At 42.1% G+C, this 25,840-nt stretch overlaps 1 protein-coding gene across 1 annotated transcript; it reads left to right on the top strand.

The window, feature by feature from the left end:
• Nucleotides 1–394: 394 nt before the first annotated feature.
• Nucleotides 395–25,840, top strand: iqch (IQ motif containing H; the record flags this gene model as incomplete). Its single annotated transcript, XM_080736905.1, has 20 exons — nt 395–439; nt 710–817; nt 910–1,007; nt 1,266–1,341; nt 1,488–1,607; nt 4,914–5,025; nt 5,772–5,897; nt 6,438–6,640; nt 6,822–7,376; nt 8,116–8,182; nt 9,226–9,309; nt 10,019–10,200; nt 11,141–11,413; nt 11,572–11,760; nt 17,930–18,050; nt 18,394–18,680; nt 22,208–22,363; nt 23,742–23,864; nt 24,005–24,066; nt 25,720–25,840. The coding sequence occupies 20 exons, from the start codon at nt 395–397 to the stop codon at nt 25,838–25,840; spliced, it is 3,108 nt and encodes a 1,035-aa protein (XP_080593031.1).

Raw genomic sequence — 25,840 nt, 5'->3', positions numbered from 1 at the left:
CAACAAAAGTATATAGCTGACTGTGCACATCTAGAAGTAACAGCAGATGTGTGATATGTCTTATTTTATTTTCCTGGCCAGAGTATTTTTCAAAGATCACAATCGTTCAGAAATAGTGTTTATTCGTAAGCTGGTCCACTCTCTTCAATGACGATTGACGAATCTGCCAGATGGAATTGCTGGATAGTGAAAATGACTGACCTGAAGTGCGTCTTGTTGCCATCGTTACGAACAATCTATCAAAAGTTCGAAACAGATTTCTTTACGGAGTGTCTCTTTTTAACTGAGAATGCGTGGACAAATAGTATAGGCTAGCTAGCTCTTATACCTTCATGAAATGTAATGTATTGATCGTGACATTCTGATACTTATTTTGAATACAGGTTTCACAAAAATGTCACTTCAATATGAAGATGAAGTTGGAAAAGTTTTAATTCAGGTAATTTATTCATTAATCATCTGCAAAAAAGAAAGCATGCACCATCCTGAATGTTTAAGTTTAGCTCAGATCATATTTTAGAAAATTTGAATCTGAAAAACAGCCCAACTGATGGTAAAATAACTTAAATGATTAGTGTATATCATGTATTAAGTGTATTATATTATTATTATTATATTATAACTTTCATAAACACAGATTGAAACGTGCTGTATGTTTTTAATATAATAATAATAATAATAATAAAACATTATATAATGTGTCTTGCAGGTCCAAGATGACTTGAGAGAGCTCAAGCACAGTATCAGTGGTGGAGCAGAAACATTGGACATTCAAGCACTAGACACTGCCATCTGCAGGACAGAAAGTGTGATCAAGGTGTGGCTCTTTAAAAAAAAGTATTGACTGGTGATGATAATCTTAATTATATTATCTTCATTTTTATTTTCTATCTTCTCATGTCTGTCCAGAAACGTGCAGAAGAGTATCTGAAAACAGTGAACAAGCAGTTGCTAATTCTTCCTTGCATTGAAGACTTACAGAAGAGGACAATACAGATTCCCAAATGGTAAACTAAGCAGAGCCCATGTTCTATGCTTTCTTTAACATGTTTAAATTGCATTCTAACATGCAAAGGAGAACGTAGGCTAGTAAGGCTACAGCATCTAAACTCTCCTGTGTGACCTAGCTAGCCTATAGCCCTAGGGTGTGGACTGGTGAGACTATAATTCAGTATTTACTTTAGTATCAAGTTAGATACCAGCACCAATATGACATTTTTGTGATGGGAATTGTGAGCCTAAAATATTTCCTTCCTACTATACAGGAAGCCAACTTTGGAGAGCTTTCCAGCCATCATCCATCAAACAGTGGACCTTACAAGACCCTCACCTGGCGAAAAGGTAGATAAGATCATTGAATTTGTTTTTTAACAGATATCTTACATTTCAGCCTATCTATACATAGATAGGTCATCTATGTATTTACTATACACACAACTCTAATCACATTGTTCATCTTTCATTCCTGTTCTTTCTGTCTCCTTCAGCACAAATCAGCATTTGCAATGCGTTTGTTGTGTAATCCTGGGCACCCAAAGAACAGAGAGCTGATGCATGAAAAGTTTGGGATTCCTCTCCCTGTGGTGCACAGAAGGAGTATAAATACGGTGAGTAATCTGTGAGAGTGTAACTTAGTTTACCTTTTTTTACAGATAGGGGTCATAAGATTTGTTTACACCATACATGTTTAGGCTACTCCATGCCAAAATAAATGGTGCTAAACGTTTGTCATTGTGAGTCGGTGAACACATCCCATTACAAATCAGGGATCAGTTCAAGCACTCACGTGGCGAAGAATAACTAAATATGATAGATTTTGCTACTCAGGATGCCTATAAAGACAGTGGCCTCGAATATACTCATCTGATAATGAACAACTGTTGAATTGCATAGAAGATACCTACATACAGTATATAGAAAATATGTACAAACGTAAATATAACCAGCAGTCCGAGACTATGCAAAGATCAAACATAAGAAGGACAATGAAAACAGTACATTTGGCTGTTAACCTAAATTGAATTTCAAATGCTTCACTGTCATCTTTAAAATATTCTGGGACTCGTTCCATCGCTCTAAATAGGAAACTCCACTCATAAGCAGGTAAAAACAAAAAAGGAATTATATGCATTTTGAATGCTGACCCAGGTCTGTCCCGCACCTGAAGTCACACAGACCCTCAAGGGAAGCGATAATTGATTATTCTCTACAATTGCCAGAAGAGACACTGCAGTTTGCCCTAGGATCAGACAGATGGAGTAGTGAACAAGACAGTTACGATGTACTGTATGAGATTCTTCTATGGCTGTGTAGAATTGAACCAATACTGTTGACCTCCTTCATTCATTAAATGAAATGAGATCCATATGCTATCAGGGCTTGATGGAGGTGAACTTCTCCTTTTACTGCAAGCTCAGGTATTTTTTGGGGAGCTGAGGCCTACCAGGGTTATGAGGTGTTAAGCTGTCACCAGTAACTGCATTATAATGTACAGCTGTGTGTAATTCACCTATTATTCACTCAATCAGTGCTTCTCATTTTTTCATTATACCATGAGATATTGATCCCCTGTGTCCTGAGCTTTTATTGATATCAATTGTAGCATACAGCACCACTGTTATAGGGAGGGTTTGATTAGGAAGCATTATGAGAATTCATGCAGCTAACTGAGATGAATTCGACATTGCTGCTTCTGTGCCTGTTATTGCAAAAGACACTTTATGCTGGAGTGAAGAGTGATGGGATCGCTCCGTATTAATAGATGACTCAAGTCTCCGTGAACAGACAGAGAGACAGTGACACAAAGGTCACTTGGCTTAGTGATGACAGCCCGTACCCATCACAGTAAACAAATTAATCTTTGCAAAGGTCGCCATTAGTTTCAGACATACTTTGCACACTTCCCTCTCCAGTGCCTTTTTTTCCCCGGTGCTTCTATGCCATACTTGTCATGAGGAATAGAGGCCAAGACTGTCACTCTGATACAGGAGAGGATGGAAGTGCTGGCTGCGAGAAGCGTAAAGCCGGCAGATTGCAACACATCAGCATTCTTCTAAGGAAACGGGTGCCTGATTGCTGTGCTATGGGCTACTGGTTTACAGCTGTCTCTGGACAGAAGTGGGTACCTGCTCCAGCATGCCAATAAGACAGCCGTGGCTTACCCAACTGCTAACCACTGGCTCTCTGCCTGCTTCCTCCTCCCGTAAACTCAGGCCAGCTCTTCTCCGCTCCCCGCTCATGCCAGGGGAACAGCTTTTGCATTTTTGCAATTTTACAAAAGGTGGCCCCCCCTAAGCCCCATCTCAAAACAGATGTGTGCCTTTGAGGGGAGGTTCTCTCAGCACCTGGCCGCTACCTGTGGTCTGTCAGAGAGCTCAGTGGTCTGAGGAGAAACAAGCAGGTGGACATCAGGTGACAGATTCAGAGGACCAGCAGCACTGACTTCATGTGCATCTTCAGACCAGTCAGATGCTTGGAGCCGTCATTCTGAGGGGAAACAGGCCACTATTTTGCTAAAGGCGGCAAACAAAGTGTAGTTAATTATTTATTATCCGTTGTTGGATCGTGTGTTTTGTTTTTTCAGGTAGTGTGCTTTCAAACTCTACACCTTCCATGTTGATAAGAAAATAAGTTTTTTCCATGTTTTTTTTTTGTAACCTGTAAGCTTTGCCAACTTGTGATTAATTGCTGCAGGAAGTGGGTTTTTGGCCAGTTTACAAGTTTGTCAGTTCCTGAGCTATAGCTCCCCCGTTCCTTTTAATGAATGCAGAAAATCTGTTGGTTGTAATCATATACAATAACCCCTCCCTCCCTTTCTCACTTATTCTGCCAGAAAGTCATATTTCCTGACATCAACAAGCTGCCACCGGTCTGATTAATGGATGGTCGCCTTCCTAGACTTTTGCAAAGTTCTGTCTTGAAGAAAATCTAGTTACTGACCCGAAGCGAATAGTATTCAGATTGAACAGGCTCTCAAACTTGCACTGCTTGAATTTTCTTTGATGGGGCCGGGCCAGGCTTTGGCTTAAATGTTGACAACTGCTTTTTTGGGACTGTATAAGTAGCTATCAGCCTTCTGGAAATGCATACCATTAGGCCCAAAAGTCATATCTTGGTTGCTTACTTATACAAGATAGAAATACATTTCATTCAAAAAGTCAAAATATAAAAAAAATTGCCACTTTGTAATTATGTAGAGTATATATAAAGTTAAGTATACGTTCATGTTTTGTATGTGTCGCGACTCGCGGGTCTGTGGTAAGCACAACCTTATTCCCATACTGTATGGACTGGACATTTGCCTGTTGGAAATTAAGCTTTGCATTATCAGCCCAAATATGGTCATGCTAGATCAGCACAAATCACCACATTACACGCCCATATATAGAGGTACTTGTGGATGTTTATGCCAAATTATGCCCATATATGCCTAGGGCTCGATTATGACATTTTACATGACAAACTAATTGCGATTATTCAAATAATTGCAATTAGACGATTATTATTATGTAATAATTGTGACAGGCCTATATATGCCGGCAGGACAAATTTACATTGTTAGGCAACGGTTTCTGTTGTGATTGACGTGACATATACAACAGTGAGACAGAAAGGCAAAGAGGAGAGAGGGTGTTTTGGTTGAGTCCTATACTGGTATTACGTAGTTGTGTACCTGAAACACCTTTCGCAATGAGTTATATACTGTATTATATTCTTCTTTGAGCGGTGCAAACCACTCCTACATTTCACTCTATATTAGTACAGAATGTATTAGTACTGATCCCTGCTCATACACATAAAGTAACTGACATTACGGACAGAGCGGCCCATTTCCCAAGGAAATATGCACGGGTGTCGCTCACTTCGCACAGTTGTGATTTTTTTAACCAACACGTCCTCCTCTTACTGGTTAGGTTCCACATCATAGAATAACCACAGGCACCACAGTGAGCAACATATCTGCTGTGGCTGGAGCATATCGCCATCCCCTCTACCCGACAATGGCTGAAGAAGACATGAGAGCAGGTGATCACCAATTATACCTCCTCTGTTTCACACATTTTACCCGTATGTGGTACGTGCAAAATGGCCACTGTGTGAATGTAGTCATTTCAATTATTTCTTTCATAATCAAATTATTTCACTCAACATTATAATTATATTGTGATTGTACAGTAGTTTTGATTTGATTTCAAATTTTGACTATAGCTCCACATTAGGTAGTAGATTGGGCAGTTCAGTCCCTCTGTAATTTTCCTTAATTGAGACTGACAATAGGAGAGGGAAATGGAATAGAGGAAATACAGAAGAGATGGTTCCAGTAAGTGTGCGTGTTGTTCCAGGGACGGGTGCATAAAGCACTACACAATCTCTGACCACAGGGATTTTCTTATTATATTTTTGCATATTAATTAAACATGTATTTGTCAAGGCCGAGCTTAATGTATGTGTAAACTAATAAACCAGAAATGGGATTTAGGTCTCATTGAGTATTCACTTTAATATATTATTTCAATTTTGGCACTGATTGTAATTTACACACACACACACACACACACACACACACACACACACACACACACACACACACACACACACACACACACACACACACACACACACATTTTTTCTTTTTATTATAGTATACCTTAGTTATAAATCTATAACCACATTTTAGGCCTGTTTCAGTTGTACTGTATAGAATTTTAAAAGATGTATAATAATGGTTAATAATGGTGTAATATGGTTCTCATGTTTCTTCTGGATCACAGACATCTCAAGTCTGTTGGAGACGGGCTCTCCCTCATCAGCAGTAGATGTGGGTTTGCTTCAGACTTTCGTACAGCACAAGTCAGCTTCTCTTCACCATAGAGAAGAGCCCTGTTCTTCCAAGATGGGTGAGTCCATCTTCTGGGACTTACCACAGATTGCACCTGCTTCTTCGGTCGCTTATAATTTCCATGTCACTTTAACATAAAATAAACATATTATTATGAGGGGATTGAGTTGGTCCACATGAATGACTTTCAATTACCAGGTCATTAAGAAGAACATTGTTCATGCTTGGATGAGCATGAAGAAAGGCTGCATCTCTCCTCGGAACAGTTCCTGAATTTGGGAAGCTTGGCATGGGAACTCGATAACAAAAGCCCTGCCTCTGTGGCAATCAAGCATTGTGTTGGAGCTTATTGGAACAACACTGGCGATTACACATCCCCTCTCCTGCTCCAGGATTGTGAGAGTCAAGCCAATCTAATCATTTGCAGTCATTCGGTCATTGTTTGAAAGAGTTTTGGTTCAAATCCCTCACTGCGAGTCATCGGTAGTTAAAGATGTGGGGACAGCTGCCAGTCAGATTTGACAGTGATGGCTGGCTGCACCTGATTAAACACAGCCAGGGATAGAGTACAGTTGCGTTCGTATGTTTGTGTCTTCAGGCCTGACAGGCAGGAGGTCCAGGTGTCACAAGCGGCTGACATGGGGGAAGGAGCCCGGACCCACCCAAGAGAGAGCTGGCAGAGAATGCACGCCCACCTGGACTGCCTCTGCACCCACGCCCCCTCCCTCGGCAGCCTCCAAGAGTTCAGGCCACACCAGTGTGAAGCAAGACGCCAAGTGCTTCACCCTTGAAAATCCCGAGGTATAAACACTGAACTAGTGGACTTAGTAAGTTAAAAACAAAAAGGTTGATCAGGGTGGGGACTTGAACTCTTTGGTCCAGTGCTAGCCCTAAATATTATGAGTTGTGAAATCCTAATAGCTATTGTTATGTCTGACTCCACGGTGGCTGTACCTCACACTGTGCTCTCTGTCTTCAACAGGACCTCTCTGCCCTAGTCCCTGTTGCAAAAAGCGAACTCCCCTTCATCATCACGAAGGGGCGGATTGATCCCTCAGCTGCAGATGTCTGCCGCTTCAAACAGCACTATCAAATGTGCTGGGACAGCATGACAGTCCCTCTTGAAACCTTGGAGAAGCTGCTTAGGGAGTTTGCTGTGCCCCTGGCCAGGGTGAGCGGGGAGCGACTAGCGGTCTTCAGCCAGGGCAGTGACAATGGCTTTGGACTTTGGAGAAGGAATCCTCTGCTGACAGACCTGCTGTCAGTGCTTGACAACAAGGAGGAGGTGTTGGACCTGGTGCGACAGCCCGGTCGCCGCTACAAGGGGGAGGGAGGCGTCGAGGCAGCCTCCATCCGCATCCAGTCCTGCTGGAGGCGATACGTCGTGCAGGCGGCCTTCGCACGCCACCGCCGGCGCAAGTGGGCGGCGGTGACCATCGCCACGTCCTGGCTGATGCATGCTCAGATGCGCCGCATCAGGGAGGCCCTGCAGGCCCGACGCTTCAGACAGCTGGAAAATCACCGGAGCCGAGTCCAGGTGAGGGTGTTATAATTCAAAGCCGTGCCAAGCCTCATACCAAGACTTCATCTAATTTAAATCTATTTCTCTTTCTCTGTCTTTTTCTCTTTTTCTCTTTATCTCGTATGTCAACACTCGTGAAATCAATTTCAGTGGTGTAGCGTTACGTTCCACATTGTTGACATTATACTCTGCTTGCTTTAATGACGTCTAAATCAAATTAGATTAGACAAATGAAATGAATGCTTTCGATTAGTTCTTCAACAGCGTGGCGTGACAGACACGCAATCTTCCTAGATACACCACGTGTAATATCCTTTTTTCCAGTCAGTGCAGATGTCATGTCTATGCTGTCATCTTGGTTGTAACATCCTGGTGAACATAGACAGTGTTTTAATTAGTGCCTACTATTTCATTTACTTTTACCATCACTCTCTGTGTATACATGCACTAAATGTATGTTCTCACCCTTTAAACATTCATACCCTGTTAATTAAGCCCCCTAATCTTCCCCTGGCAGTAGCATCATGTACCTTGCTGATTGAATTAATTGGGAGATGTTTCTAAGTAAGCGCTTAATTTAATTAAGGTGGTATTTTATGCTTGGTTTGATTCCGTTAGGCCCAGAGAGGGACTGGCTTGATGTATTTGTGCTGCGCACTCATGTGATGATTTGTGCGTGTGTGCATGTATGCATGTGTCTGTGTGTCTGTGTGCATGTACGTATGTATGTATCACTCCTCTCCTCCATCCCTAGCATCTGGCAACCAACTGGAAACACATCCAGGCCTCCAAGAGGACCATTATCCACATCCCGTCATTAGGTAGCTCTCCCTCTCTTGTCTCTGCCCAACACACACACACACACACACACACACACACACACACACACACACACACACACACACACACACACACACACACACACACACACACACACACACACACACACACACACACGCGCGCGCGCGCGTCGACACGTGTCTGATCTAGCAGCAGTCAGCCCTGCCACTCTGCTGTCCCAGTCTGCAGCGCCTTGTGGAGGTTGCCGGTCTCATTCAAATGGCTCTCTGCAGGAAAGCACTCACAAAGATGATGACAGTCCACATGCCAGGGAGCTGAACAATTTAGCCTCAATTGCCATTTAATTTGCAGATTAAGCAAATGAAAAGCCATTATGTCAGAATATTTTCAAGGGGGCACAAGGGACTTAAGTGCTGATCAAAAAGAAACAAGAAAAAAAAAGGAAATTGAACGAGACCTCCTCCGCGATCGCGCTAAACACGGAGTGTAAGCTCTGATCCCTTCGCGTTCCAATTTCAACGAGGAGCTAATATTTAGACAGTAATCAGGCATGTGCATTGTAAATCATTGAGCGATTGTCTAAAATTATTAAGCCTAATTACCAGCAGATGGAATGCTTTATTTGCACTTGGGGTGGCTATGGAGAGTGCTGTGTGAGCAAGGATAATTAGAAAGTTGAACCCCATTGTTGTTAATTAGCATGAATCCAATCATTTAATTACCTTGATTCATTTGAGGATTCTCTCTCAGGCAGAAATCCAGACAGACACGCTACTGAGATCCTGGATGTTGCCGTGTGGCGGCTGGACATGGCTCAGCAGGGCTCCGAGAGCACCGCACACATACTGTTATTAACCTGAATTAATCACCTAATTGCAGTAGCGCATGATTGGTTTCCCCTCCACCCACCACCACACCCACAGCCCAAGTCTACCTGGGTTTCCCAGTAGCAAACACACCAGAGGATAGCTTTACAAAGCTCCGGGTCTTTCAACATAAAGCCCACTTAGAGATAAAAGGAGTGTTTTTTTGTGCAAGCTGGTGACCCTGTTCTCTGTGCCAGGCTACTCCCAGAGTCAGCGCTCAAAACTCAGGGGCTTCGACATCCTCCAGAACATCCAGATTTGCAGACTGTGTGAGGTCAGAGGTAGGGGCATACAAATACAATACAAACACACTCGTTCTGCATTCCCTTCTTAACTGAAATGAAGTTGGTGCATAAGGTGCTTGTTCAGCACCCTGTGTCGCACATGCCCCTTCCATCCAATAATAAACTAATAATCTAATTCAGGGGTTTTCAAAGTGGGTGCCGCGAGATAATTTGATAATATTTCGAATTTATTTGGACACTTAAAAAAATATTTATTATCATTTTAAACTTGAAGTACAAAGTAATTTTCAGTCAGTTCTAACCAAAATGGCTATTATCTCAATGTTTTCCTCGCAACATAATCACTAAAATATCATCACTGTCGGGCAGAAACCACTGTCGCACAAAACTAGTGAAAACAGCCGATCTACAAGCACACAACGCCTCGCGATGCGAGGCGTTGTGTGCTTGTAGATCTGCTGTTTTCACTAGTTTAGTACATTTTATAGATGATAAATACAAAACGAATGGTTTTGGACATACAAGGTTTCCACCCGACAACGACGATATGCTATAAATATAAGGTGCTGGGAGTGAAAACTATAATGTAGGGGTGCCTCGGATTAAAAAAATATTCATAGGGTGCCCTGAGACAAAAACGTTTGGGAACCCCTGATCTAATTGACAACACAACATCGACAACAATTCAATTTCAAATCACAACATCCGATGCTCTTCGACTGTAAGTGCGTGCTGTTGTTTTTAGATGAGAACGTCGAGGTAATCTACATTTCTCCGCGGCCTCTTGGGGAAGACATGCATCGCTACTATGCCAACCTTCTGAAACATCATGGCGGGATCACAGAAGTGGGTGAGACAAGCCCAGCTCAGTCCCTATGCCTCAGACACTTTACCATCCTCACACCTGATGCTGTAGAATGGTTCCCGGTAAGGACTCAACATAATTCATGTATTTACAAAATGCTATGCTTTATTCATTAATGAATACAAAACTAAATTGCTGTACCTTGTGCATTGCTCTGAGTCTGTGTGTGTAGTTTGAGTATTGGCCTGCAGAGGGTAGTGTAGGAGATTGTCAGAGGCGTGCTGCTGTTATAGTTACATTGTTTCATCTATTTCAATATTCTTCCCCCTCTCATTGCTTTTTTTATGCATCTAAAATAGGTCAAGGAAAATGTCAATGTAAATGATCTGTAATGATGATTAGTGATTTTAAAATGGTTAAGATATATCTCAGTTTATACCTAAATGCCAAATGAATAATTAAAATGCATTTTAATTAATTTTATTGACTTGATCTTTAGTTTGACCGCTGCATTCTTACAGGGTCTATCGTTTCATCAAAAACATTTTTCCATTCTATTCAATTAAGGCTTACGTCCTTGTGTTTTAACTTTTTTTCTCCCCCCACTAGATTAAATGTACAATGCGTCATGGACTTCTTCATATCTCCCTATTGATTCTCCTGCTGTTTTGTTGTTAAACCATGCCAGACATGTTGCTGAGATGAATCACTGCTATCCATGGCTGGCAGCGCATTCTGCCAGTGACAGAAGGGATAATTCCATGTGGATCAAATAAATACAGATGTGAAGTAATTAGTTGTATTCCCAAGGAGCTCATTGCTAGCACACATTAAAGATGTGAAGGATTGGAGAGGCTTCCCACCGGCAGCTTTTTATCAATTCAACCTGCCGCAATACAGGAGAGGTCAAAACCCCGCTGGCTATTACAATAATAGATCTGTTGTGTGTACATAGTGATAAATCAGGTCAAGGGACCGTTGGAAGAGATGCAGAGAATTCCTAGCTACAGCAGTGAGCACTCTCTTCTTCCTCGCTCTCTTGCTCTGTTCTTCCTTCCTCAGACACACAACATGTGCCTGTCTACACTGTTGAAGTACAGCCCACGCACCCTGCGGCGGATCAGGAACCTGATCAAGGGCAAGCAGGCCTATATCGTGGGTGGAGTGGCCCATGCAGATGACCTGGCTGTGGCCGATGAGCTCGGGGTGCCAATCCTGGGAGCGGAGCCGGCCGTAGCCCATCTCTATGGCACCAAATCTGGAGGGCGACGAATCTTCACCGGGGCAGAGGTCCCCGTTCCTCCTGGACAGGGAGACATCTACACGCTTAACCAGGTGGGACACCGAAAAACCCATATACACACGTGCGTGACGTCCACACAAATACAAACTCTGTCACAGCATGAGGTCTTCCTGCGGGGTTCCTTGTGGAAGACATTTTCATAAAGTGTCACGGGTCGTTGTAGTCGCTGACTTGCATGTCTCCGATGCAGCTCCATGAAACACTGGCCCGGCTGATGACTCAGAACGTGGAGGTGCAGCGCTGGCTTTTCAAGATGGACTGTGAGGCAGGAGGCCGCGGCACGGCGTACTGTGATGCGTGTCACCTCAGCTGCCATGGCTGGGCCGTGCAGGAGTTCCATCGTCATGGTCCTGAGCTATGGAGCGCAGCATGGGCGCAGGTATGGGACAACCTCTGACCCACCTCCCCATAGAAAAGAAAAAAGGGGGAGAAAAATAGAAAGAAATCACAACATTCACTCAGTGTCACAATCTGTCAGATGTGGGTTCACTAGTTAAATATATATTTCTACAATGACTCGTTTTTTTAATATGTTGTAGAATGTGCATGCATGCCTTTCATGCTTGTGTCGTTTTTATGCTCATTCCTTTTCTTATTTTGTTCCCTTTATATCTCCTACTTAAATTGATGGTTTTTTTTGTTTTTACGATTATGCCTTGTTTTTATCGCTACATCTGAAGTGCTTTGTAGATTCTGCCTTTACACAAGTGCTATTATTATATTAAGACCCATGAGAAATCACGGGCCATTTAAATTTAGACTCTTATAATAACATTTGGTTATTAAAATGGGGTTTGCCCTCCTGGCTGCTGGAGACCCAACTAAGGCTAGGCGACTCACAAATAGGTCAGGCCATTGGTGCGCCTGTCGATGGGTGAAACACAGTACAGGTCACGACAGGGTCAGAGTGTCACCATCATTCAGCGCAGAGTAAAGTACCTTAACATAACAGTCCCACTCCCCGCAGGGGTCCCCGAGGTACAGTATTTTTAGCATCGTCCCCAGAGCCTCCCAGCATTCAATCAAGGACAAGAGATATCATGCATCTGTCCATTCAACTACAATCAGTAGTTCGCACTAATGTGTAGAAAAGGACTTATTAATCCCCTCACTCACCTTGGCACTGACCATTTTAGGCCTAGAATTATCGAATGCTTTGTAGATCAGCTATTTTTGAAAAAGTCGTGAAAATGTGTGCAAATCTTTGAATATACGTATTTTTAAAGCGAACGTTTGTAACTAAAATTTTGCTTCTGGGTGGTCCCTGGAACTAAATATTTTGAGATGCGGGTCCGTGGCCAAATAAATATCAGTTTGGGGGTCCTTGACATGAAAAGGTTTGAGAACCACTGACAGAGAAGTCTATCAAGAACAGACTAACTGAGCTACTCCGGCCTCCAGTTAAGTGAAAGGACCTTTTCTTTGACAATGGCTGGCCAGATTGCTGACATAGAACAGATATAAAATAGCAGATCTACAAGCTCGCGAGTGCCACGTGAGTTTGTATATCTGCTATTTTTCAATAGTTAAAGCATAAAATAATAATACACTATAATGTGTACCCGTTCTGAATGGGTTAAAACTCAACCCAAGATGCCAGCTCATAGAGCAATGCTCGTCACTTGTAAATTGCTGTATGCCTGTTAAAAACAGAGACTGAGGTCTCAGTCTATGCTATGTTTCGAATGTATTCTGACATTTGCCAATACACTTTTGCAATGTGACTGTCCCTTGTGCTAATGTACAGTAGGTGAGCACCTATATGGTAATATAGTTTAGCTGAATCCTTGTTAATGTTGTAATGGACAAAGGAACACACATGTAATTAAAAATCACAAGTAGGCCTACATACTGTATACGTGATTTTCCCTTCACCAATGCCAAGATTCGTTTTATGTTGCACTGTGGACAAAACAAGCATAATTGGCAGTTTTAGGTGTGGTCTTAACACATCTAATTAATGTGTTAACTTCTGCTAATACACAGGCAGATTGAGATAGCAGTTACAGTTACACTTATGACTTTAATCCTTAATTACAATTGATTATTATGAATGCATTTATCTCTACCATTAGCACACTGCATGTTCATCCATTACTCTCATTTTCTAACTAATGGGGACGATTAATTTTAAACGCACACATTAGCTAGTGCAAATATGAGAAACATATATTCAAATGTACACAGAAACCTTTCCCTACTCTAAATGAACGTCTTTAATAGTTAGTAAAGTCAAGTGTTCATTTGATACACTTGTAATCTGCGTGTGAGCCCCTGGCACTTATTTCTCATATACTTACAAAGTAGCCTTTGATTTTCTGTCATGTGTTAATTACCGCATTTTGCCATTTAACAGGGAGCTTTGTGTAAACTAATTACAGGCTAATCATTGTGGGCTTGGAGCATTTTGCATTTACCTTTTATTTTATTCCAAAGAACGGCAGCCATCTCAAGGTTCTTAGGGGCTCGTCATGCCTCCCTCCTATTAACTTCTTTAACCCATTTAGGGCCTAGAATTATTGAATGCTTTAACTAGTGAAAAATAGCAGATATACAAGCTCGCAGCGCGGCACTCAGTGCCGCGCTGCGAGCTTGTAGATCTGCTATTTTTGAGAAAGTCGTGAAAATGTGTGCAAATCTTTGAATATACTATGTATTTTCAAAGCGAACGTTTGTAACTAAAACTTTGCTTCTGGGTGGTCCCTGGAACTAGTTATTTTGAAATGGGGGTCCGTGGCCAAATAAATATCATTTTGGGGGTCCTTCACATGAAAAGGTTTGAGAACCACTGACATAGCAGTCTCTCAAGAACAGACTAACTGAGCTCCAGTTAAGTGAAAAGGACGTTTTCTTTGACCATGGCTGGCCAGATTGCTGACATAGAAACATCGTTTTTTTTCCAAAAATCTTAGAAGGATTCAAAAGACACTTATAGAATGGGGTCAAAATTCTATCGTCATAATGTGTTCAGGCCTAAATGGGTTTTAATTCATAGTGTATGTGCAGTGCAGGGCTGTAATTGTCGTGGCGTCGGTGCTGTTAATTATGGCAGAGCGCGGCTGAGCCACAGCCAAGGTCCATAATGGTGGCTGAAGCAGCGCGGGAGAGTAAATGGGGTTTGTTTCACCAGCTGGGGTCCCATGGAGAGGGAAGAGTGCCGAGGCCCCCAGCGTAGGCCCACAGCCTCAGGGCTCCTGGGCCATATGGACACAACACTTTAACTGGCCTTTATTCTACACCTTGCTCTTTTAATCAAAGGCAAGCCCACATCCTGTGATCCTCACAGGATGGGGAGTGTGGAGGCGCTTTTTTTGTGTGTGTTTGTTTGTGTGTGTTTTTGGTTTTTTTTTTTGTTGTTTAACCATCGTTTCCCTCCCAAATTTATTACACCGCCCTTCTTTGTGTACATTCCAGCTGGCTATTTAAACGTTATGAGCTCTGTGGAGTGCAGAACGCTTAGAACATTTGACCTATAGAGCTACAGTACATTGTTGGTAAAGTCAAACATAGGCCTATGAATATTTTATATCAATGCATCTTGTTGCTGTCATATCCTCGCAGCGGCAAGTGTAGATGGATGTTTAGGTCTAGCAGTATATTTTGAGATATAGCACTCATTATGGCGCCACTTGGCTGAAAAACAGCGTTGACCTAATTGCGATAGCAATGAATGCTGGCGAATGCGATAGATATTCACAATCTTAAATATTTGTGAGCATTTTAAGCTTAATGCCTACAGATACAGTGGGTGAAGCCATTAAAATGACTGCGGTTCTATTAATTATTCAAGAGACTCAAACGATTAAATAAAGTACTTTGAATATTAATTCATAATTGAACAGTTCTAAGTATAGATTAAGCCACACTTTCTTTTGATACATTCAGCAACTCACTAGCATGTTCCACACCAATGAGGATGGGGATGGAGAGTAACCTCAGCATTAGTTTAAGTGGACTGTGCATTATTGTTTAATTATTGCTTGTTCTGTGCGACTCAGCATGAAAGGCTGTCTATCTAAACAAACAGAGAGGCGGACAGAGAAAACCTTGTGCACAGTTGATTTAACTCGGCGTGTAGAAACCCTTACGGCTCCGTTTGGGTAAATTAACATTAAGGATTTTACTGTGTCGGCCTTTAGAATAATACTTGGCCCAACCTCTGATCCCTTCAGGCAACGGTAAAGAAAGGCTGGAGGATTAGGGAGGAGGAGGTGGAGGAGGTAGTCCCATCCACATTATAGCAGCTTCCGCGGAGGTCTAGAGAATAGTCTGCTCCTCAAAATGTTGCGGCAGCCGAGGCCGCTGGCATAATGTTCCAGCCTGCGGTAAGCCCCCGGGCCTCTTTCAGCGTTTACACAGAGCGAGTGAGAGGTTAAAGAGGTGTAGATCTGCACATATACAATGCCTGAAGGGGGCCATACACACACTTAAGCACTGAAACACACAGCTTGCATATGGACCATTAGGCACAAGAGGGTAAAAATGACACCTAATAGCGTCAACAGATGGAGTATTTCTTTTTTTCTGCCATGCTGTGTGAAAACAGATCTTGAGCAACACCTTATTTAGGTTAGGTTTGTCAAGGAAATGGCTCATTTTATAATCACTGCCACTAAAGAGTAAAGGGGCACTTTTTTACAGATGTTCTTGTCTAAGTGGTGTGCTGTCTCTCTGTTGGGACAGGAAGACTTCCGATATCTACTGTTCTGCGTGAGCATAATTAATTCCTAAAACCATTTTGCTGTGGCCCGCCTCTGGTGTGTGTGTGTGTGCGTGTGTGCGTGCGTGCGTGCGTGCGTGCGTCCTAACCATGCCAATGATTTGTAGTGGCTGTTTTGCTTCTGTCATTGTATTGTTGAAAAGTGGTGGCAGTGAAAGCAAACCATATGTTTAATTTCTACTCTTACCTAAATTAGTCATGTTTTTTAGGAGAATGATGCTTAAAGTCATACCCAGTTCCTCAAGCAGAAGCAGAGTTGGACAGATTGCTGAAGTAAATAAATTAGTATGTGTACAGATTGTATGGCTACTCATGGGGAGGTGTTCCTTGAGACGTTTAGGTCCTCAGCTGTTCTGGCAATGTAATGGCAAGATCAAATGGCAATCAAAGCAGCAGAGCTACATCTATTTTTATTTATAGGCAGATTGCCTGGCTTTATGTGGACACCAAGCAAAGCTTGAATCCTATCACAAAGTGCTGCTTGCAGTTTAAGTCCAAATAATTTATTGCAAAATACCTCCCTTTCTTTTCCCTGTGTCCCGCTGTTTCTGTGAACTGCATAGGCAAAGTCTTGGGGTGAGCTTGCTCTTCCGTTGAAAATGGCAACCGTTCCCTTACACTTTTTGCCGCGCCATTGTGTGCTTTATGGCTTGTGGAGGGGGGAATCACTGTGTAGCGTTTGACCTCGTCTCTTACAGTACTTGAATATGATGATGGCTGCTACATGACTGGAATGTCAACAGCATAATCTCCAGTTCTGACTCCAGTGAAGCCAGACAGAATATACTCAAAACAAAGTGACGTTATAGATAGAGTTGATAAAAGAACAAAGACATCTTTTGCATTTAGAATCTACTCGTCTTTTTCCTCTGGGTGGCTCAGTTTCACAGAAAAAGGTCGAGCTGCACACTATCGCTCCCTTTTGTTGGTTATTTATTATTTTGCAGTTAAAGAGCGACGTTTCGAGCCCATGCTCTTCAGACCTGTGTGGCCAAAATGATATCCTTTGTAACAGGGGACATTACAGCACTTAGTACCTTGCAATTAAAAAGAACAGTGGAGAATCAATTCTTCTCTTTTCATCTAAACACCTCATCCAGCCTACATAGGCATGAAGATTCAAGATCGATAGATTTCTGTCTTACTTCAAGATTCATCTGATTTGGACGGTTGCATGACAAAAGGATTAAAACAATAATCATTTTCATTACTTTGCAGCAAGGTTAGACAAAAAGAGAGGGTGCATTATGTTAAATTGCCAAACTGTTTTTAGACACACCCACTGAAACTGAAAGTTGGCAATTAACAGCATAATTAAGTGGCAAAACCATTATGGCATTTCCTAGTTACAGAAACAAGAGTGATATCGATCCCAGTCAGGCCCCTGATTGATCCCCAGATAGATGGGGGTTAGCTTAGGTATTCATCAGTCGCCCAGCGGAGGGAGTTGTTATTGAGGGCAGGTGCTGTCTCCGTGGCTGTGAGTTAAAGCCATTAGACTCCTGAGGCCCTCTGATAATAGGCTGTCACTCACAGACGGACCCTCGTGCAGTGTCCATCAGATGCTCACAAAGAAACTGAAGCTGCCACCGATCAGGTCTCAAGGATAACAGCGAGGTTAGCGGAGCCGTCCGGGTGGTACAAGGGTATTTCCAGCAATGTAGTTGATGCTGGGAATACTATGGTAATGCGACAAAATGAAGTAGTTGCCCCGGACACGTTCTCCTGTGATTGAATGAACAAATTGTGCGTTAGTGCCCTTATATCTCTCTCTTAACTCGGATCCGATAGATCCCTGATGTACACGTTTTCACTTTCCTCGTTGCAGGAGCCCGTTCTGCTCAAATATCTAGACGAGGTCCCAGAGTGGCTGGCCCGTCACGCCAAGCCCGCTAAAACCTCCCGCTATCCCAACTGGGCCTGCTTCCTCAAGACCTTCCTCCGGCAAGGTTAGATGCCTATTGTCAGCCGCTGAATGCTATTTGCAGGGAAATACTCCCATTTTGAATATGCCAAGTCTAATTTTCGGTGCCCTTTTTTAGTGCCCGAATGTTGCCTATGTGAACTGACAATTGCATTTATTCTCCTTCAACTTCTTATTAAACTGTAGCAACTACCAAGTTAAAAATAATTAATGAATCAAAAAACTAAATGGCCGCAATAACATAAGGGAGCTCTTTTTTTTATGGCCAACCTTTGCTCCTCTGCCTCAGTCAGGCTTGTTGGTACTTTACCCATCCATGCATCCATGCATCCATTTCTTTCTGCCATCTCGTGCGTCTCTGTGTCCAGGCGGGGTAGTGGAGGCCTTCCCTCCCTCAGACAGCGTGACCTGCCTGACAGTGGATGTGCTGCTGGAGCCTGGGGGTGAGGTAACTATGCTGTCCTGCGGAGACCAGCTCCACAGCCCCGGTCAGCTGGAGACAGTAGGCTCCTTAGTCCCGCAGACCTCCGTGTGCCCAGACGCCCTGCGCTCCATCTGCGCACGCGTGGGTCAGGCCTGCCTGCAGCGTCTCATCGTAGGCCACATCTCCCTGGATCTGGCCACCTTCCTGGACCACAGAACCCTGGAGCAGAAGGTTAGCCCACGACACAGCCTTTAAATTAAACTATCAGGATAAATATGGTCAAGCTGTGGCGACGCGTGGTGTCAAAAGCACTCCATTCGACCATGCCGGTGAGAGGGATCAATTTTTAGGCTGGGTCAGTGGATCCACATGAGTAGATAGATGCCTCCCCTACAGCTCCCTGGGGACCTGTGAAACACGCAAGGCAAACACTGGGCATGGGGCCAAATGTTTCACAAGACCATCTAATAAACTGTCAGGTCTTATTGTGTCAATACACTGATTCCTCCATTTAAGGCTTGACCTTTAACCCTGCGAAAGCTGAGAAACTCAGAGCTCTCTATCTTTCAGACAATAGGTCGTTCTAAAGTGATCTGACTCCTCTCAGGAAGGCGCTGTCAGTGTTTAACCCCCGTCTGGTTACAGTACTTGCAGCACTCTCCTGATATTTATCTACTTAGTAAAAGGAGAAAATATGGAAACCTCATCTTATTTGTCATTGAGTTTAGTTCTGCCGAAACTGTCACTGATTTATGATATTGGAAATAGAGTGCTTTATGGTGGTTTAACCTCCGCTCCTAGCATGTGGCTGCATTGACTCCTTATTGATCCCAGAGCTGTAAAATGAAATACTTTTGTTCACAATATGGCCTATGAAATACTGAAAATGCAATACAGTAGTGAATCCACTGAAACAGCCTTGCGGTTTTACAGAGGGGTATGAATAAAGGAATTAAATAGCCTTTGTTAGGTTTTCTTTTCACCAAACAATGCAGCTGCTGTTGCACCTTTATTTTATGGTAGGATTTTCATTTCAATGGGGTTTTGTCCTTATTAGAATTCTTGTCAGTGCTGTAGTCATTTTGACACTTATAATGGATCCCAAATCAAACCTGGATTTCAAGTCAACATAGTATAGTTTTGGGCTGAAGCACCTTTGCCACTAGGGGGTATTATGGACAGACAGTGAGGCAATCCACTGTTAAAATGTGTCCCCTCTTCACATTTATGTGACTGATCTAAATTATCATTTGGTAGGGCAACAATATGTTTGGTCATTTAGAGGGAGAAAAAAACCCTTTCGACAACATATTACATTTGTAGAAGTGTGTCCCTTCATTACACCACACGGTTGCAATTGTTTTATTTCAAGATTAATTTCATATTGACCCAAAATAAGGTATCTTATCTTTAATCTGTACTTGTAACTCTTTACTCACAGGTAAAATATGACCACTGCAAACCTGCATTATGTGGCATGTGAAATACCATTTCTCAAATTTAACATTTTAACAGAAACTGCTCATTCCTTAACCACTTAAAGTGACAGCCCAAAAGATGATCTGAGCTGTAATGGTCGTGGTGAATTGTGCCGGATTTCATCGGCCGTGTTGTTAAGAATTAAACCTGAAAAGCATGGGCTTTAATAGAAACGGGAGACATTGAAGTCTGAAGCCTTTCCCCATCTCCCTGCGCACAGAGAAGAGCCACAGGGGCAAACCTGCCTGCATTTAAACATCGATTTACATTCAAACCTGTTGCTAAAAGCTGCCTACTTTATTTGATGGGAGGAAGTGGGTCACATATGTTTGCCCTTGCAGTCTTTCCTCACATTGTGGAGCAGCAGAGCCCCATCTGCAGCATCAGGGTTTTTTAATGAAAATGCAAGGCTATAGAAAACAGGTACAATCCAGGCTTATTTTTCCCACGTCTTTGTCAAGTGTGACAATGGGGACATGGGGGTTAGATTTTGTGAGAATAGTGAATGGGTCTGTGGAGTCTGTCCGTCACCCAGGCTCAGGTATTAACCTGATACACACAGAGACTCATCTCTATCCATTGGTATACTGCAGTGGCTACGGGACATGCTGTACTGCTGAACTGTTGTTATGCATGTATGCACACTTTGTACTATTTATATCTTTATTTCCTCTAAATGTTCTCTTTGCATTTGGTTTAGCTTGTATATTTTGATATATTATTGAAAAGTAAAAAATAAAATGTCGCAATTGAGACTTGAAAATGCAAAAAGTGGCAAATTCTTTAAACGGGTTGGAAAAGGGTGGACAGTTATAGACTTCATGGCCTACAAAGTTGGAAAGTTGCACAGTAAAGTTGGATTTTGCATAAAATATTGTCTTGTGCTGAGAAAGGAGTTTCATTGCAAAGAAGAAGAAAAAGGCTCTTGAGCGCTAATGAAACAATATTGAATGTTAAACAACACAATATGATTTTCCATAATTATAGCCTTAAAATGTATTACAAATTATGCTTTTAAAGCATACCTTTATAAAGTTCATGTTAAACCCCTGAAAATATTAACCTTGGAAATCAATACATACTGTAGGTTTTACCTTTATAAGTTCTATTAAAGATTATTCCTCACCAAAACATTTTACTACTGAATCATAAAGAACTATACCGTATAGGACAGCTACTGTATGGTATATTACAGTCAAATGTCAATGCGTTAGTACTAGTAGAGATAAAGCAGCAGCCAATATGGGCTTCACGAAGCAGGCGGCTATTTGCATTCAATGGCAGGAGCGTTTACTTTGACAAATAGGAACAGCAAAGGAAGGCAGCCAACTGCCACTTAGTTATTAACAACTCCTTCACTGGTGATTTATTTGCCACGTTTTGAAGAGAGGGCATAGCTATTACGTTATTATCGGGAAAATTAGCCCTGTTTAAGCAGAAGGCCATGACCATAGCTGACCCCCTTAATATACTTATAATGATGCCATTTACCATACATATCTGAAGTTAGCGTCTCACCAGACACGAGCCAAACAAGCTGGTCCTTGGCAGACTGAACCTGCACATTTACTGTAGGAAAAGGGGGCTGGTTTGTGTGTTTGTTATTCCACAACTGTAATACCTAAATCTTAAAGCAGGAATTGATCATGTAATTGTTCTTTCCCACTGCATTAGGCCTGACCTTTCAGTGGCTTTAACTTATCTATTCATCCTGTAGAACAGTGAGTGGTTCTCAACCTTTTCAGGCCGCGACCCCCAAAATAATCATATTTTAACTGGGGACCCCCTCACCCTGACGAGCAAGAGTTACATTTTTTATAACACGGTTCTATTGTGAAAATAGCCGATCTACATGCGAGGCGTGTGTTGTGAGCATGTAGATCGGCTATTTTCACAATTTCTGCTTCTAATATTTGACAATTTGGCCAATGTTTAATTTGTCATTTTAGAGGTGTTAAAAAGTCCTTAAATTGTCACTTTAGAAATGTGGAGATACCCTCTATACACTTATACTGTATGTTGGTTTGTTTACTGTTGAGTGATAAAACAATGTTGCACATTAAGTTAATCATCTGGGGACCCCCCAAAATAATTTGGGGACCCTCCTGGGGGTCCCGAGACCCACAGGTTGAGAACCACTGCTGTAGAACACTGTGAACTTCTTTGATGTTCTATGTTTGCCATCAAATAATAAGCAAATGATTGTCTCTGTTGTATATTGCCTATCATATGCTATGACAATCAGTTTATGTACTGTACGTGTCCTGTGTGTACTGTAGGTGTGGACCATTGACTTGGACCTGAGATACAGTGACCAGTTGGCCATGACCCAGATGCTACTGTTTATGACTGGTGGAACACTGGACTGCAGCACATGCCGTTTAGAAGTGCCAGTGCCAATCAAAGAGAAATCTGCACACCACAGAGCAGCAAAAGTATCAATTTATGCCTGCTTTTATATTGTATATTTTTTAAAATATATACACGCTTTATTTTATTTTATATCATCTTTTTTTCCACCAACAAAATGAATGTCATGTTTTTTTTACTACCATTTCATACTATTATATTTTTTCCCCCCACTGTTTATATTTTAGCTCCAGTAGATTGAGACTGTAGGGGTCTGAAAGAGGAAGGCGATTCAGAACTGATTATTTCAATATCACCAGTAATCACGGGGATTGATCAGTGTTTTGCTGTTCATTTTTTGTTAAATACAACTAAATACTGTAATTACGCACTGAGCTCAATTGGTGTTTAGGTGCTGAATTCATTACCATTTTGATAGATGAGGCTAAATAATCAACACATTAATAATTCATACCGTATTCATTATGCATGTGTATGCATGCTTGAACACCTCATCAACCTGGTGCCAGGCCTTAAACAATAACGTTTCTTTATTAGCAGCATGCCTGAGTTTACGCTTGTTAATCCATGACTTGTATTATTTTATCAAACATTCATTTAGTTGGTGGCAACGGTGCTTCACCACAGCATTTCAGCCACTGTGGCGGTAATGGCTTTAGCAGTGGCCATCATTAGTGCCCTGCATATTATAAACACAATTAAATCCTCACTGGACACTTTTATTGTTGTGTGAGGGTCCGGTGTTTGACAAGTGGAAACACGCGGCTATCATAGCGAGTTATGAGCTAGCTCCTGTGCTCACAGCCACCGGGGCTTAGCCCTGTGGTCTGTCTGCTCCCTGAGGTGTCTGTGGCCCAGGCACATTTTTATCCTGTGAGCCCTGCCACCTTTAAGTAATCAACCTCTCTACTTTTGTGACACACACTTCTTGTAGCATAGGCTCAAGAATGAAATTGTATTTATTTTCTATGGGGAAGTGTTATTGAGCATTCCTTGGTGTGTGTTCTTTTTTCTTTTGCCTTATCATAAATGAGAAAATGTGTGATCCCCAAAGTGTACCTAGTTCTTTTGATTGGCATCGTACAATTAAGTGCATCTTGTATTTGGCATGTCTTCCAAACGTTAATTGTTCCTCCCTGCAGTTAATTAAGGGAGGCCCAACAGTTTACCACATGTGCCCCACACTCATCATGTTCACTAATCACACATACTCCCCAAACTCAGCACTGACCCTAAGGACATGTGTACAGAGTTCAACCATCTCTTCTCCAGCCATGTTGGCACTGAATGCATGATGGCAATTATGCCTTAGCCTGGAATATAATTCAACATAAAAATGAATTCCATTTTGCCACGGGTAGAACTAATGGAAAAAACAATACCAGAAAACCTACACTATTAAACCTCTGTTTTCTCTCTTATTTCCTTTCTCTTGTCCCACAGTCTCCTGTGACTAATCGCTATGCAGTTATTGGGAGCTGCTTGCTTCACACTAACCTCTCTATGGTGCACTATAATGTGTTTTTCAGCATGTGCAAGGCTCATGGCATTGGATTTGACTTGAAGGTAAAACACACAGTTTACACACAGTATGAACCTATTGGTCTAATTATGAAAGATCCACCATATAAATTATGTCCCACATATGATTGTTTTAAACATTTTCTGTTAAACAATGTTCATGTCACTGTTGCTTCTCTTTACAGGAGAGGCAAGGCACTGTTTTTGCTCTTCATGACAGCAGTGAGAGATACCGTCTGGGAATGGTGTAAGTACGGTATGTTTTTACAGTCTAAAGAAATGGCACAGAAGTATTTGTCCAGTCTAACCACCTGAAACATAGTATCCCTATTCTGGGGAGGGGGTCTTCTGGAAAATAGCAGATCTACAAACTCACAATGCATCGCAACACAACACTTTGAGCTTTTAGATCAGCAGTGCAGGACCAAGTACAGAGCCAATCCCAGTCAACAAGTAATAGTTGATTAAGGGATTCTATTAAGTACTGCTTTGTGCACATGGTTGTATGTAAAGTTTACACCAGTCATGTACAGACTACTATTATAGTGCCATTTCCAGTTACCCTTGTATTGAATACCTCAAGAGGATGAGGACCTACCACTTATATAGAAAATGTCTTCTACCAAAGCAGACCATGTGAAGATATTTCCATTGTATCCTTCTCTATTTCAAGGGACAAATCATTAAGGTTGAATAGACTTTATTAACAGAATGGAAGCATACAATGTAACAGCAGCAGAGATATAAGCAATATAGATAAGGCATAAATATAAGCAATATAGATGAGGCATAAAATGAGCACCCTATAGCCTAAACAGCAGCAATGGATATAGCATAAACTAGACTACATGCAGAACGTTAAGATGGCCATGGATTCGACTTTCGGATCATAGTGCCGCGTCCACGATAAATGATTAAGCTATTATCGTGACTGAAGCTCTCCGCGGTCACATGATCCGAGACCCCACGCAAGGGAAAGCCTAATCCTGAGGTGGAAGTTGGGGATGGAGGTGGGGCGCAGAGTCTGGCAACTGAACCCTGGGACAGGTTAGAACCCTGATATATTCTGAGTAGGGGGGGGGGGCGGAATATAGGACTCCGCCCACCTGGGGCGCGCCGCCAACCTCTGAGATCTGTCCCTTGAACTAGCTACGTCATCCTTCCTGCGCTCCATATCTTAAAATACAAATAAAGTCTGTACACTGGCCAAATAAGCGCCACTGTTTATTGCAATTCAATGTTTTGATCAGACTCAGATCTCCATCAGCAAAATTTCCTGATGAAGATCTGTGTGTGATCGAAACATTGAATTGTAAATATACAGTGGAGCTTATTTGGCCAGTGTGGAGACCTCGTTTTTATTTTATGCATTGTGTTGTCCTGCTTGGATGTGCACTGCACTATCCTTCTATATCTTAACTTTTACTGTCAAATATGGTGGTCAAATATGGTGATGTTTAACATCTATGTATTATACATAAACATATACTAAAAAAAGATGTACCTCTACAGCAACCTCATTTTCTGCGGAGGGAAATGCTTATAAAATGACAACGGAGAATTACAGAGGAGGGGAAAAAAGAGCACTGTCGGCTGATAACAGAGACTCCTCTTTTAGAGGATTAAGTTGCCACCTCTGGCTTTGTAAATATCTTTTATGTCTCTAACAGGCTTTAACAACAGGGTTATTTAAGATATTTATCACACAAATCCTTGAGCTCACACAGTGGTCTGACGGTTAAATCAAGCTCTGCTCACATCTCCCCCTAAAGACTCGAGGATGCTGTCAGCTGAAAGGTTCTCATTTAACCACCGGCACCTGATAAACAGGGCAAGTGTTTGTTTAGCCGACTGCGAGGGAATCATTAGTAAACTCGTTTGTTCTGGGTGTCGTTAATAGAACCGTCTCGAAGGATCTCCAGGGAGCCCTGATGACCTTTGCTCGGAATCTGTCCATCATTCATCAGGAAATATCATTCCCTAAAATGCAAGGAGAGACTAATTTCAAGGTACCGCTTTAA

The sequence above is a fragment of the Nannobrachium achirus genome (genome assembly GCF_963921795.1).
Source record: "Nannobrachium achirus genome assembly, chromosome: 11".
NCBI classification, from domain to species: domain Eukaryota; kingdom Metazoa; phylum Chordata; class Actinopteri; order Myctophiformes; family Myctophidae; genus Nannobrachium; species Nannobrachium achirus.
This window is presented reverse-complemented; position numbering and strand designations above follow the sequence as displayed.